Genomic DNA, 16,535 nt, shown 5'->3' with positions numbered 1-16,535 from the left:
CTGAGCCCCATCTATCTCCAGCGATGTCCACAAGTGTCTATGCCATCCGGGACACTCCTCCTAATTGGCTGAGACACAGCAGTGGCACCATTGGCTCCAGCGGCTGTCAATCAAAGTCAGTCAGCCAATCAGGGAAAAGAGAGGACGGGGCCAGGTCAAGGCTCCGTGTCTGAATGGATACACAGAGCTCTGACTCGGCTCGGGTGCCCCCATAGAGAGCTGCTGGCTGAGGGGGACTCTATAGGAGGGTGGGGCCAGGAGCAGCAAAGAGGGACATGAGAAGAGGAGGATCCAGGCTGCTCTGTGCAAAACCAACTGCACAGAGGAGGTAAGTATAACATGTTTGTTATTTAAAAAAAAAACAAAAAAAAAACGAGCCTTTATAATCTCTTTAATAATTGCTCTTATCCTTGAACTCTTTTCAGGGCCCCACAACAGTCCTTGTCATTACATATTCATATAAAATGTTTGGTTATCTTTTATTTCCTCTGTTTTTCTCAAAAAATTTAAATTTGTACTATGAGCATATCATAAAGATATCATCTCAATAAGTAATTCAAAACAGTTACCTCTTCTAACTGTTATTCATATGTCATATGTTTACTCTATTGTCATTAATAATTTACGTAATTAATGAATTACCTTTTAAAACAAAATGTCATTATTAATTATGTAATTAATAAATTACCTTTTAAAACAAAATGTATAAAATAAATCCTTTATACAGAACAATGAAATGTTTCAAACTAATGATCAGAGCATTTTTTTTATTTTTTTCATAGGTTGTCCAGATTTCTGCTCACAGTACAGAACTGGGCAACGAGACACCTTGTCCCAGAAGATCAGCGCCCAGACTCTTTCTTGGAACGGTTTAGAGGTCCTGAGCTTAAAGAAGTGTCAAGCAGGAACAGTAACGCCCAGTCTTTTGTAGGGAATCAAGAACCAATAGAAAGAGCAACCAGGTATATATAATACATACTATTATGTGCTTAAGTAACTCTATTTTCACCAAAATTAAATAAAAAAAATAAGCTGCCTGGAAAAAATGCTTTCAATACTTACATATCCCAAGGACAGTGCTTCAGATCTTCACAGGTGGTATTCTCTTTAAGAAGTGAAGATCAGTGGTGCTTTTTTTTTTTTTTTTCGGATTTTGGTAACAAACTTCCAAAAATCTCTTTTTCTGCTTGTGTGATTAGCTCACTACACTGAGCTGCAAGAAAAATTACAGGCATCCCCTGCAATAAGAGTTTGTCTTTTTGTGACACTGGGCTTGGTTTACTAAAGGCAAATATATTTTTCACTTTGCAACGTAAGTTGTACTTTTCAAGTAATTCTTCCCTAGAGCATAGTGAATGTGGTGAATCTCTGTTGACTTGTATCTTCCAATCATGTACAAGCAAAAAATGCTTATTTTTCCATTTTTTTTGCACGTAATTTGGTATTCTTTGCAAGTAAAAAGAACTAAGCTCTTGGGAACCCTATCTTGCAAAGTGTAACTTTCCTTGAAGAGTGAACAGCCTATTGGCCTTCAGTAAATTAACCCCCCGTTCCCTCAAAGCTATTCCTCACCTAAAGCCATGTTGAAACTGCAATTTCAACCCAGGGAAAGATAAGTGTGTGATAATGAAGGCTTACATTTTCATTCTGAGTATAAATTACTTCAGAATGGAGAACATTCTTTTTAATAGTGTTTTGATTAAAATAAGTGTAAACCATAAAATAGAATCTGCAGTGAAGAAGATGACATCTTAGTTAATGAAAAGTGAAATGTAAGTCTTCATTCACATGAAATTTTGTCAAAAATTTTGATACTTTGGTTAAATGCATTGACATCAGTGAGGAAGGCAAAATAAAGTTGGATTTCAATGATTTTTCAAGGGTGCAATGGAGCCTGGTTATGGAAGTTCCTTTCAAATTTCCTGGACAGGAAAAGCCCTTTATTAGCCCCAATGTCTAACAGTTTATCATAGAAAATTAAAAAGATGGTGAAGAAACAATAACATAAAAAAATAAGAACAACAATACACACATAAAAAAAAAAAATATATATATATATATATATATATATTTATGGTCAAAGCCCTATGGCCGATACGGATATGAACAAATAGACTTTACCATAAGATTAACAACATGAAATGGACCTGAAGTGTGCCCTGGTCTGATGGTCGGTATACCAAAATAAGGGGGCATACCCTAGATTAGAAATTAATATTTGTGAAGAGAAATGAATTTGAGAAATGCCCTGAAAAGGGGATGGGAGGGTGGGTGCCGCGCACCGGAAACCGACAAAGACCACAGGCGAGCGGGCTGGTTAAATAGCCTCCGGGCTCCTCCCATAAATTCAGGCCACCACACTGGCCTTCCTACTTATGGTCAAAGCCCTATGGCCGATACGGATATGAACAAATAGACTTTACCATAAGATTAACAACATGAAATGGACCTGAAGTGTGCCCTGGTCTGATGGTCGGTATACCAAAATAAGGGGGCAAAAACATTCAGGTAGGGGTGTAGTTTTATTAGTTTTAGCTTAATTAGTTGAGCAAGTTTGGTGAATGCTTGTGCCATTTCCACCCGAGGATTGGGGATGTACCGGGCGAGGTAGGCAGGGTTCCAACTGCTTAGTCTCTCAATAACGTGACTCAATGACATCGCTACACCAATCCATGCAGTAAGGAACCTTCTGACATTGATAGGTCTGCTATTGCCACGGCATCTAAATTAAGGATCTGAGAAGGGTCCTGTGTCCGTGAGAGGAGGACCAGGAGGCGTGACATAAAGATCGACCCTGGGGAATGGCCCGTATTGCAGATTTGAACATTCGTCAGGTAGTGTCTGTGTAGAACCTGGCTGCCAGTGCTACCAACAATAAATTGGCTAGGCCATGGAAAACCACAAAGGGCCAGGTAGATGGCCGCTTGGATGACTAGACTGGGGAATATGCAAGGATTTTATATGTCCCTAAAGATGCCAGTTGTGATGGGCGAGCGTTTGCCGTTGGCTATGGGCGATGCCTCTGGATGCCTCGTAGTGGGGATCTTGCTGTATGGGCCGTAAAGACAGATGGCTCTCCGGGCCCTGTAAGGATAAGAAATGCTGAACGCTGGCTAGGTATAGCCTGAGCGTGTTTCAGGAAGAAGCCAGTTGCATGTGTCAACACGATCCTGGTGCAGGATGGAAGTTGAACTCAACTGTCCTAAGGGAGAGACAGACAGACAGGAAACGGTGAGTGGCTTGTAAGAAAAGCCACAGGAGACAAGTGGCCAATTAAGTGCTGCTGAAAACGACGTGTAGCCAGTTTGTGTGCCACTGAGAATGTACTTGCAAAAGAATGATTGCAAGAAGTTATGCTAAGTCGCGAGCCTTGGCATGATTGCAAAAGTAGTGTTTAAACGTGTACTTGCGACAATTGCGCGGTTTGTCACTGGAGATGTGTTCGTAGTGACTGTGAGAAATTCGTGTTACCGCATGTGCTTTGCGAAGACTGCAGGAGTTGTGCTTGAACATGTGTTTGGATGCGTGCTTGCAACGATTGCAAGATGTTATGCTAGGATGCGTGCCTGCAACGATTACAAGGAGTTACACCAGGATGCGTGCTTGCCATGATTGCAAGATGTTATGCTAGGATGCGTGCCTGCAATGATTGCAAGAAGTTATGCCAGGATGCGTGCTCGCAATGATTGCAAGGATTTATGCCAGGATGCGTGCCTGCAACGATTGCAAGGAGTTATGGTAAGATACATGGGTAGCCAGGTCGGAAAAGACAGAAGTCCATCCAGTCCTAACCACAAATCAAACAAATAAAATATCGCACAACCCGACACACCCAATTCTACACCCACAGCTGATCCAGAGGAAGGCAAAAAACCCCAGCAGAGCATAGCCCAATTTGCTACAGCAGGGAAAAAATTCCTTCCTGATCCCTCCAGAGGCAATCGGATTTTCCCTGGATCAACTTTACCTATAAATATAAGTACCCCGTTATAATGTACATTTAGGAAAGTATCCAGGCTTTTCCTAAAGCAATCTATTGAGCCAGCCAGAACTGCCTGCTAGCAATGATTGCAATAAGTTTGTGCCTGGACATCTGCTTGCAATGATTGCAAGAGGTCTTATGCTCGAATGCGTGCTTGCAATGATTGCAAGAGGTCTATGCCTGAATGTGTGCTTGCAACGATTGCAAGAAGTCTATGTTTGGATGCGTGCCTGCAATGATTGCAAGAAGTCTACGCTTGGATGCGTGCTTGCAATGACTGCAAGAAGTCTACGCTTGGATGCATGTTTGCAACGATTGCAAGAAGTCTATGCTTGTATGCATAATTGCAACGACTGCAAGACGTCCATGCTTGAATGCGTGCTTGCAACGATTGCAAGAAGTTTATGCTTAATGCGTGCTTGCAATGATTTGCAAGAAGTCTATGCTTGGATTCGTGCTTGCAACGATTGCAAGAATTCTACGCTTGTATGCGTACTTGCAACGACTGTAAGACGTCCATGCTTGAATGCGTGCTTGCAACGATTGCAAGAAGTCTACACTTGAATGCGTGCTTGCAACGATTGCAAGAAGTCTATGTTTGGATGCGTGCTTGCAATGATTGCAAGAAGTCTATGCTTGGATGTGTGCTTGTAATGACTTCAAGAAGTCTACGCTTGGATGCGTGTTCGCAACAATAGCAAGAAGTCTACGCTTGTATGCGTACTTGCACCGACTGCAAGACGTCCATGCTTGACTGCGTGCTTGCAACGATTGCAAGAAGTCTATGCTCAAATGCGTGCTTGCAACGATTTGCAAGAAGTCTATGCTTGGATGCGTGTTTGCAATGATTGCAAGAAGTCTACGCTTGTGTGCGTACTTGCAACGACTGCAAGGCGTCCATGCTTGAATGCGTGCTTGCAACCGTTGCAAGAAGTCTACACTTGAATGCGTACTTGCAACGACTGCAAGACGTCCATGCTTGAATGCGTGCTTGCAACGATTTGCAAGAAGTCTATGCTTGGATGCATGCTTGCAACGATTGCAAGAAGTCTATGCTTGGATGCGTGTTTGCAAAGATTGCAAGAAGTCTATGCTTGAATGCGTGCTTGCAACGATTGCCAGAAGTCTGTGCCTGGGAATGTGTTTGCAATGATTGCAGGGAGTGTTTGCTTAGGTGCGTGCTAGCAGCGATTTTGCAAGAAGTTGTTTCTTGGATGTGTATGGAATGAATCCGATATGAATCGGTCGTACGAATGAAAACAACTGGAGCACGCCGGAACGAATCGGTGCATGTCAGATGTGACCGACTCGAATCGGGGCACGGTATATGACGGTCAATTTAATGAAAAAACCTGTTATGACAGAGGCATAAGCCGGTCGTGCCGTGACTGTGACTGATGATGAACCGGACTCTGGAGCATGCACTGAAATGAGGCTAAAGCACTGGGGCACACCGTAACGAATCGGTGCATGTATGCAACTGGATTCGAAACGGAGCGCGGTACGTGGCGGTGAAATTATTTTGATTGCCATGACAGAGGCACGAATCGATCATACCGCTGTTGCGACTATCCGTTAATCGTGCATGCTCTGAAGCATGTACTGAAATGTGGCTGAAATGCCTGGGGCGCGCCGAGACGAATTAGTGCACGATGCGACTGGATTCGTATCGGAGCGTGATACGTGACAGTGAAAATGATTTCCCATGACAGAGTCATGAATCAGAGAACCGAAACCTGCAACTGATAATGAATCCTGACTCTGGAGCATGTACTGAAATGAGGCCGTAACCAACTGGGGCACATCGAAGCGAATCGGTGCATCACGGATGCGACTAGATTCAAATCGGAGAGCGGTAAGTGACAGTGAAATGAGTGACAAAAGTTTGCCATGACAGAGGCCCGAACTGGTCGTGCCGCGATTGAGACTGACAACGAACGGGACTCTGGAGCATGTACTGAAATGAGGCCGAAAAATACCTGGGGCACGCCGGGACAAATTGGTGCATCGTAGATGCGACTGGATTCGTATCGGAACGTGATACGTGACAGTGAAATGATTTCCCATGACAGAGGCACGAATCAGTGCACCGCAACCTGCGACTGACAACGAACGGGACTCTGGAGCATGTACTGAAATGAGGCCGAAAAATACCTGGGGCACGCCGGACGAATTGGTGCATCTTAGATGCGACTGGATTCGTATCGGAACGTGATGCGTGACAGTGAAATGATTTACCATGACAGAGGCATGAGTCGGTGACTCGACAAATGGGACTCTGGAGCATGTACTGAAATGAGGCCGAAAAAGCAACTGGGGCACACCGGGACGAATCGGTGCATTGTGGATGCGACTGGATTCGAATCGGAGCGCGGTAGGTGAGAGTGAAATGATTTGAAATGATCTGAAATGGTTGAAATGGTTCGACCTTGATATGGCACTGACCGGTGTCCATCAAATCCACGAGAAACATCGATTAGTCTGTGGAGCAAAAAACAGTGAGACACGCCTAAACGAAGCTGTGTCTTTGCGTCGGTGTGAGGAACACAAAAGAAATGTTTTAGTATGATAACGTTACGAGTAGTAGACAGACGTCGCGGCTGTGTGTAGGGTTTTACGAATAACTCGTAAGTTTGACATCGAGGTTTAGTGACGAGACATTTACAGCGTATGAAATGACAAGTCAACCGAAAAAACCCTACCTGCGACAGCCGAATCGACGTGTTAGTACGTAAATTGCGAGCGAGGACCTCGAACAACTACGAAACGGTAACTCACGGACGCTAACGAGTTTCGAAGAGTCGGCTTGATGACGTCATGCCGCGCACCGGAAACCGACAAAGACCACAGGCGAGCGGGCTGGTTAAATACCCTCCGGGCTCCTCCCATAAATTCAGGCCACCACACTGGCCTTCCTACATAGATAGATAGATAGATAGATAGATAGATAGATAGATAGATAGATAGATAGATAGATAGATAGATAGATAGATAGATTAGATTAGATAGATAGATCTATATATATATAGATCTATCTATCTATCTATATCTATCTATCTATCTATCTATCTATCTATCTATCTATCTATCTATCTATCTATATATATATATATATATATATATATATATATATATATATATATATATATATATAATAGAAAAGCTAAATAAAATAAGCTAAACTATCTCAAGCAACATAGTTTCTAAATACATGCAGAGAAGGAAGAACATTTTTTTTTTTTTTTTTTTTTCTGGAGGGTGGGAGGGTAGGGGGGAAAAAATTAAAATAAAAGGAGGGAAAGTGGAAAACTTAATAACAGCAGAGATTAATAAGAAAGGGCTCTCAGTTATGTAAACCAGGGAAACAGTATTTTTGGTAGAGAATAAGATGGGCTGAGAACCGATGAATGCTTGTATGTAACCATGAAGATGTGTGTAATTTGATTCTGTGACCTCCTTGAAGTTTAAATAAAGAATATATAAGAACATTTTTTTCCAAGAAAACTGTACCTATGTACCTAAGCAGCTGAATGAGTGAAACTTAAAGTGTATGTATAGCCACATTTTTGGGGGGAGGGGGGGGGGCAAAAAAGGTGGATGGCATAAACTCCCTGCCAGCTTGTTTTTGCTGTTTATATACCTTTTTGGAAATGTTGCTTCCTTCCTGACATTATACCGACATCTCTTGAACAGACAGTGGTACACAAATAACAAATGGCTGAACCAGCAGAATTTCGGTACATGTATACCCAGCCTAAAACTGCTTCATTGTCAAGTACAGAAGGCTCCTATGAGTTCTTGTCATCCTGTAAGCTGGAACTATGTTGATTGGATGGGCCAGTCAATGTACAGATACGTCTTACACGTTTCTTCAAATTGATTATGTTTTCAATCAGCAGGAAGGACACAATAGAAAGCAGGACGTTTTTTATGCCATTTTAGGCACTCTCTCCTACCCCAGCCACTGAGCCCATTGCAGGTTGATGGCTACTTTGATGATACCTGTGCTTTTGGTATGTTAAATGCTTCATGGCTAAATTGTAGGATCATTCGTACAGTAAGACTGTACATACCATGGGTGCGGCAAGAGACAATTACATATAATTTATAAATATTCTTAACAGATTGATAATTGCACATTAATGTAAAAAAGGCATTTTATCTGCTGGCTAGCATCAGACAACGGATCAAAGAGTCTGTGGAGTTCAGCGCTGTAGAGAAGGTGAGTATTGTGGCAAGAGCTGCATTTATTATTTTAAATACTGTAGGGCAATGTATTTTTGGTATAAAAAAACATATAATGACAAACATATAAGTTATTGTTAATAAATTGTGATAATGTGGGGGAAAGATTTATATTTTTATTGGTGGCCCCATTGGGAGATCTTCCCTCACATCCTATGTCTGATCCCTGTACAAGACATGAAGGGAGTGGTTTGTACAAGGTCACCAAGGTAGAAAGGTACTAACAGCAATAATAACATTTTAAAAGTTCTAGCTCACTCTCACTTATTTTGTTTGCCCTGCTCCCCCAATATATTAAGAAGGATGTTATTTCTTATATCTATTAATTTCATAAATGGATATGTTATTGCAGCCATTGGACTCTTGCCAGTTTCAATGTCAACAACAGCAACAACACAGGAGAGTAAGTTAATGTCTGAAAAACCTTAGGAAAAAAAATCTAAGAAATTGTGTTTGCTTTTTGTTTATATTTATCTTAGAGATAGATTTCCAGTTGTAATCCTTGTATGGTGAAAGTAGTACCTCGCCTTCCTTATTTTCTTGCCCTCTTTTCCTAAATAACTGTTAATGGGACAAGTTTCAGCTATGTCAGAACTTTTTATACAATTCAATTAATGTAACTTTCCATTGTCCTTCAGTTGCTCTAAAATTGCATTCTATTTGCTTAAAAAGGATATATAATAGCAACTAAAATTTTAATTAAATTATATTTGATTATAGCATTTTCATAACTTATTCTTCATTTATTTATGATGGTCAGAACTAAAAAATATATTTCAAATTGTTTATTTATTTATTTATTTATTTTTTGAATCACAGAAATATAAATTGTGTACAAATATTTTGTATTTAGATATCCAGCCAGCATGGTTAAGTTATTTTTTTTTTTTTTTTTTTTTTTACAATAAGTGTTCATAACTATTATTGCAAAGAATTAGAATTATACAGAAACTGAAACAGTGCCCAAAGTTACATAACAAGACAAGGCAGATATTCAGCATATGTTAAACAATGTGATGCATGCATATGTAGTCTTACATTTTTTAAAGTCTAATAAAAAATAAATAAAATAATGTCCATTGCCCTACTCATAAGTGGAAGTTCCACTTGTCTGCCTCCCCCCCCCCCCCCCCCCACTGTTTAAGTCCCAGGTTTTGACAGGTATCTGCTCCCACTTTTCGTCAGATCGCACAGCGATCTGAGCTGAAGTTCGGCCCGCCTCCTACCCTTGCAGCCTTCTGGGGCACGTCGCAGGTCCCAGAAAGCTGCGGGACCATTCACAAGGTGCAGCGCAGCTCACGCACGCACAGTAAGAAGCCGAGCAGCGAAGCCGCAAGAAGTCATAGCCAGCTTCTGAAAGCAAACATGCCAGTGCTTGGACCTAAGGATGGCCAAAGAGCTGGCTCGGGTGAGGATAGTGCGGGATCCCTGGACAGGTAAGTGTCCAATTATTAAAAGTAATTAGCTACAGTATTTGTAGCTGTTGAGTATTATTTTTTTCTTTTCAGAGAAAAGCACCAAGTTAAGGGGCATGCATGCGCATTGTTGAAGTAAATCATGGAAAATTTAGTCTAAGGAGAGCAGTGCATTGCTCATGTCTCTAACTAGAAGTTTTAGACTGGCACTTCTGAAAATGGTTATTGAAAATAAATAAAAAGATGGGCATTTATATATTGTAGCTTGTACTTTTAGGGGGAGTTTTACCAAAACCAGTACACTTAGATTCTGGTGCAGCTGTGCATAGTAACTAGTCAACTTTTAACCCCCCTGGCGGTGTAATCTGAGTCTGGCTCAGGGTGGAGATTTTGTATCAAAAGCGGTAACCCCAAGCCAGACTAGGGACCGCATCGCTGAATTCAGGCGGAGATTACTTACCTTCTCCCCTGGATCCAGCGATGTCCCCCCGCTGTACGAGCGGCTCGTCCTCCGCCGGATCTATTACGGAGCCAATCTCCGTTCCCTGCAAGCGTTGCGACGCACAGGGACGGAGATCGGCGCCAAATTCAAAAATTGAAACACACAGTATACATACAGTATAATGTAATCTTACAGATTACATTGCTGTATGTAATAATTTCACATCCCCTTTGTCCCTAGTGTTCTGCCCAGTGTCCTGCATGCAGTTTTATATTATAAAAACTGTTCTTTGTGCCTGGAAACTGGAGATTGTCCATAGCAACCAAAACTGTCACTTTACATCAAAAATGATTTTAGACCAGCTAGAAAACAGCGATAATAAATTGGAATCGCTCGCAGAGTTGAGCGATAGCGTTTTGTGAGGAGATCGGTCATCAAATATTGAAAAGTAATGACAGTGACAATTCTGCAACTGAGCAAATTTCTGTGTTTTTGATTTGATTACATTATTGAATCATTTTTATTATTGTTATATTATTATTTGGTATAATTATTTATAGTTATTTATTATATTATAATTTATGATTTCATTTTTCAAACTTTATCATACCCGGGATGTCTGCTAGACTCTGGTTTAAACAGATTTAAGAGAGTTATTCTTAAGAATTGCAGGACTGCAATATAAAACGCCAAATTTTCATGCAAAATAATTGTACCGCTTTCAGCACCTAAAATCCAAAATAATCGTACCGCCAGGGAGGTTAAAGTGGTTCTAAAGGCTGAAGATTTTTTACCTTCATGCATTCTATGCATGAAGGTAAAAAAACCTTCAGTGTGCAGCTTCCCCCTGCAGCCCCCCTAATACTTGCCTAAGCTCGATCTTGATCTAGTGATGTGCTCTAGAGTCAAGGCTCTCCAGAGTCTCTCACTCCTCATTGGCTGAGATGCAGCAGCAGGATACATTGGCTCCCGCTGCTGTCAATCACAGTCAGTGAGGAGGTGGGGGGGCGAGCCACACTCTCTGCATCTTGATGACACATGGAACGGGGCTCGGGAGCGAGCATGCATGAGGCACTCAGCGGGGCGATGGGGACCCGAGAAGAGGAGCATCGTGGGCTGCTCTGAGCAAACCCATTGTACAGAGCAGGTAAGTATAACATGTTTGTTATTTAAATAAAATGTGTTTGCCTTTACAAACATATTAACTTTAGCTTGTTCAGTTAAGCTTTGATAATAAAACCTAGAAATTGAGTGGTTACTATGCACATCTCAAGCTGAAATGTATACATACAAGACAAAAAATTTGCTCTACTAAAGAAGTAGATAATGTTAACGTTACAAAGTAAATGTTTAGCTTAATAAATAATGTAAGGCTATGCACAATAATGTACAAGGGAAATGAACAAACAATGCTTACAAATGATTGGATAATTGTGAAAATGAAGCTTTAATTTAAATACTATGCTAAGTGAACATTCACCTTCTAGTTCTCCTGTTTTAATCAACCCCATAGTGCTAGCAATGTATGTGTGAAAGAAATTAGCTGGATGTAAATAATCAAATAATCCATCAATGTGTATTTAGAATTTTTAAAATATATATATTTATACACATAGCGTATTTATCAGAGTATAACATGCACTTTTCCCCCCTGAAAATCGAGTGCAAATAATGTGTGCGTGTTATACGCCGATATTTTCATTGGGCTGCCTTCGGAGTGGAAGGGGGGGGTGGGGTGGCGGGTGCCTTTCCTCCTTTTGCAATGGTCGTACATGATTAGCTGCAACTCTTCTGTTCCCCATGCTGCTCAGTCATCCCCTGACCATGATCAGCTCCTACGCTGCATCCCTCAGTCTCAGCCACAGCTATCTAACCCCCTGACCTCCTGAACACAATCATCACTGTCTCTGCCTCCCCTCTTCTTAGTCTTACCTGTCCAACATCAGTTCGTGCAATAAGTCCTCTGCCAATGGTATACAAGTACCTACCGCCCTTCTCTCTCCTTAACCATGGGCAATAGTCAGCACCCACTATGCCTCATTTTTCCAAAGCCCACAATCAGTTACACCCTGTCTCTTTTCTCGCAAGGCCTTGAGCAGCTCACACTGAGAGCCCTCTCTCATTCTCCCCCCTCCATGATCAGCCACTGTTCTGCCCCCTCTACTAATGTTCCATGATCAAATACCCTTCTTTTCTCTTCTTCACCCTCTTAGCACCATCAGTACATGATCAACTAGCGAAATCTCATCCCATACACTAGCCACAAGCAATGCAAACTCTCTCCTCTAACACCACCTCTTTATGATCCACTTTTTCCCCACAATCACCTGTTTATGCTTGCCTCCTTATGTGATCCATCTGCTTCTAATGCTCCTCCCAGGACTGTGGGCAACAGGTACAAGGAGGTACACCTGAGCAAATGATACCTGCCAATCTAATAACTTTATCTGATTGGACAGTAATGCAGCCCATATGTTGTGACTTAGAGGTCTGAAAACCATTCAGCTCTACTAAGAGCCGGTTCACACAGCGGGCGATGCGAGGCGACACGACTCGCCTCGCCTCACTCTCGCAAGTCGCCCCCGTTCTGTACAATGGAACCGTTCTGAGAGGAGCGACTCGAGTCGCTCCGACTCAGAAAAAAGGTTCCTGTACTACTTTTGGGCGACCTCGGGACGACTTGCATTGACTTCTATACAGAAGTCATTTGCAAGTCGCCGCTGAGGCCGCGGCAGGTCGCGGCGAGGCAAGTCGGAGTCGCCTCGCCTCGCCTGCTGTGTGAACCGGCCCTTATATTTCATAACAGGTTCATGTTTATTATAACAAAAGAGGAATGTTAATGAATTACTGGATCCTAAAATTTACAAATGGCATACAATAACTGAATGTTTTTGTATCTGAAAATGGCTTCTGAAGTTCTTTTGGTATCCTACAGATTAAATATTTTCCAATCTATTATATCAAGACATAGCTGAAAATAGGTAGCTAGCCCAAATTGTTCTTTCCTTCTGAAAAGCCTCTTTCCACTCTGCATGTAAAATTCTAATACATTAAACAGCACAAACAAAGAACAGAATAATGCCACTGACAACAAGGAGCAAAAACAAGAGGACAAAAAAGATGCAAAGGAGGATGATAAAAAAGCAAATGAGTAAGTATTGGATTCATTCCTAGATTAGAATTTATATAAATGACTATTTCTGTTTTGGAAATTGCATTTACTTGAAAAGGTTTGTCTGACAAAAGGTTGATTTACTAAAGAAATCAGGGGCTGTTTACTTAGCAAAGCATATGTTATTAGATAAGGCTAACCTGTGTTAACTTTGAATACCCAATCCTGTGTGAAGGAAAATCAAAAATACTGTAAAAGCAGGATTCTTGCTTAAAGCGGTAGTAAACCACAAAAAAAAAAAAAATGTCCTCTGCAAAATAATAGCATAATGTGCTTGTATGCATTGCATACTAGCACTATGTGAAAGACTTTCCTTAGAACGAAGCCCTCCAGCGGCACACTGTCAACGCTGACAGAGCTTCCACCTTTGCCCGGTCTTCTTTCCAGGTTGGTGGGCTTTGGCAGTTTGAACCACCGAGCAATTATGACATCACTCCTGCGCGCAGGAGTCATGGCTGCAGCACGGCACTCTCAATGGACGGCAAACTACTGGCTGCTACTATAGTAAATATCTCTTAAACGATGCACGTTTAGGAGATATTTACTGTACCTACAGGTAAGCCTTATTATAGTCTTACCTGTAGGTACAAGTAAACAAGGGGGTTTTACTACCACTTTAACCTTATTTGCTAATAGCTGGCCATACATTATTAAAATTTAGTTAAAAAATTATTGTTTTCAGAATATTTGTAAAATTTTTTGTAGTTAGTGGAGTCAAATCAGCAATCGTTTTTGATTGTATTGTTGAGAAACTTGAAGGAGCAGGTTGGAAAATTGTTCTTGACGGAATGTAATTATACCTGGGAAAGCATAAACTATGTCTAGAATTCTATCCAAGTAGCAGGTCTGCATGAAACTTTAAGGGCTTTTGAATTAAATTAGTTGACACAATGATGACAAGATGGAACGCTCTAATGAACATTTTTGCTGAATTTCTGTAGGAACTTTGAAACAAATTTCTCCTAGTGTATGGTTGGCTTAAAGTGGAGGTCCGCCTGAAAAAATAAAATAAAAGTCAGCAGCTATAAAATACTGCAGCTGCTGACTTTTAAAATAAGGATACTTATCTGTCCAGGGAGCTCGCAATATCCTCACCCGAAGCTGATCTGTCCCTCAGATCTGGGTCGAGGCGCTGGCATCTTGTGGCGTCACATCCTGGTTCCCTACTGCAGATACAAGAGTTGCGCTGCGCATTCTGAGTGGTCCCTGCTGTCTTCTGGGACCTGTGTGTCTCCTAGAAGACAGTGGGGGGGGGGACATAGGAGGGGTCTGACATGGCATAGATCGCTGGGGATACTGCTGCGTTCTTTTGCCGGAAGTGGGAGTAAATACCTGTATTAGACAGGTATCTGCTCCCCACTCCTCCCTGAAAGGTGGCAAGTATGATACTGGAGGGGGGGGGGGGATCCGGACAGTGGAAGTTCCATTTTTGGGTGGAATTCAGCTTTAAGCTCAGTTAGCATTCACTTTGTAAAGTAAATATTTATTTCACTAAGTAAAGAGCCTCTACTCCCTGAGTAAATAAACCCCATTGTTCCCCCGTTGAAGTCATAGTTAATCCTGGATAGGAAAACATAATGGGAGCAGAGGAATTCTCATGAAAAAAAATGTATACAGAAATATTAATCAAAATAATAAAGTGGAACTCCAAATATATTCTTTTAGCTTTTGGTGGAGTCAGAAAAGGTTTGATCAACCACCTGGTCTTTATCTCTTACTAGTGGGGATGTTCTTCTCATGCCCATGAGTGATAGCTATCAGTTGTAAGCTTAATGTGAACCTGTGATTTGGCCTTGCAATACAAAGCAATAGGTTTCTTATAACTCTGGCCTGCCAGCTACACGTATTTACTTCCTATTTGCTTCTTTTTCGTTGCCTTTGATTGCCAAGAGCAAGAAAAGGCCCTGTTTAAGGTACAGTCATGTGAAACTATAAGTACACCACATGATAATTGTTGACTTTTTTTAAACATATGAATGCAAGCAAACAGGCATTCCAATTCTATTTAAAGCATACCTACAGATAAAGGAAATATAACTGAATGAGCAAACAAGATGTTCTTTTTAATCATTTAGTCAACAAATATATCAATAGATCTGTAATGGTGCACTATTAATAAATACCTACCGTAGCAGAAAGGACTTCTTGTAGGCATTTTGTATAACAAATAACAACCACTAATCTCTGACATTAAGCTCCTAAATGGGGTTTGGGTAAGGCGATCTTGTTGCTGATCTCTCAGGATATACAGTGCCTTGAAAAAGCATTTATACCCACCCCTTGAACTTTTCCACATTTTGTCATGTTACAACCAAAAATGTAAATGTATTTTATTGGGATTTTATGTGATAGACCAACACTAAGTGGCACATAATTGTGAAGTGGAAGGAAAATGTTTTTGCATTTGTATTCAGTCAATACTTTTTAGAACCACCTTTCACTGCAATTACAGCTTCTAGTCTTTTTGGATATGTCTCTACCAGCTTTGCACATCTAGAGAGTGACATTTTTGCCCATTCTTCTTTCCAAAGCTTTGTTAGATTGGATGGCGAGCATTTGTGAACAGCAATTTTCAAGTCTTGCTACAGATTCTCAATTGGATTTATGTCTGGACATTGACTTGACCATTCTAACACATTAATATGCTTTGATCAAAACCATTCCATTGTAGCTCTGGCTGACTGCCTGAAGGGAGCAATGGTTTTCACGAAGCTTGATTTGAGAGGGGCATACAATCTCTTGAGGATTAAGGAGGGCAATGAATGGAAGACTGAGTTTAATACCAGAACAGGACATTATGAGTACCTCGTAATGCCATTTGGCCTTTGTAATTTTCCAGGAATTTATTAACGATGTCCTCCGAGATTTATTGCAGTTATGTGTAGTGGTTTATCTTGATGAAATCCTCATATTTTCCAAGTCCCTAGAGAGCCACCACACAGATGTCTGTCGTGTGCTTCAGAAACTAAGAGAGAACAATCTCTATTGTAAATTGGAGAAGTGCGAGTTCCATCGTGAACAGGTTAAATTCCTGGGTTATGTCATTTCCACTGCTGTTTTTTTGATGGACCCAGAGAAACTTTCAGCAGTCCTACAGTGTCCCCCGACCTGTGGGGTTACGTCCTCTGCAACATTTTCTTTTCTTACCTTGGGCGGAGTTTGCTCACAATAGTGCCTGGAATTCTATTTCCCGATTGTCCCTGTTTATGGCAAACTATGGTTTCTACCCTTCCATGTTGCCTGACTCATTTGTTCCGAGGAGCATCTCCGTGGTCTTCG

The 16,535-nt window shown here is 41.2% G+C and overlaps 1 protein-coding gene across 2 annotated transcripts in view; it reads left to right on the top strand.

Moving 5' to 3' along the window:
* CNGA3 (cyclic nucleotide gated channel subunit alpha 3) overlaps positions 1 to 16,535 on the top strand; it is an 81,973-nt gene that overhangs the window by 52,235 nt on the left and 13,203 nt on the right. Inside the window, exons 4-6 of one of the 2 annotated variants that reach the window (XM_077482765.1) lie at positions 783 to 962; positions 8,580 to 8,630; positions 13,143 to 13,235. In XM_077482765.1, the coding sequence (XP_077338891.1) occupies positions 783 to 962; positions 8,580 to 8,630; positions 13,143 to 13,235 (324 nt within the window). The remainder of the gene's footprint in view (positions 1 to 782; positions 963 to 8,579; positions 8,631 to 13,142; positions 13,236 to 16,535) is intronic. The other variant, XM_077482766.1, reaches the window with a different exon arrangement.

Source organism: Lithobates pipiens, unplaced genomic scaffold (assembly GCF_037356315.1).
Source record: "Lithobates pipiens isolate NorthernLeopardFrog02 unplaced genomic scaffold, aLitPip1_a1.2 Scaffold_16, whole genome shotgun sequence".
NCBI classification, from domain to species: Eukaryota; Metazoa; Chordata; class Amphibia; order Anura; family Ranidae; genus Lithobates; species Lithobates pipiens.
The sequence above is the reverse complement of the archived record's forward strand: the minus strand, read 5'-3'. Positions and strand labels throughout refer to the sequence as shown.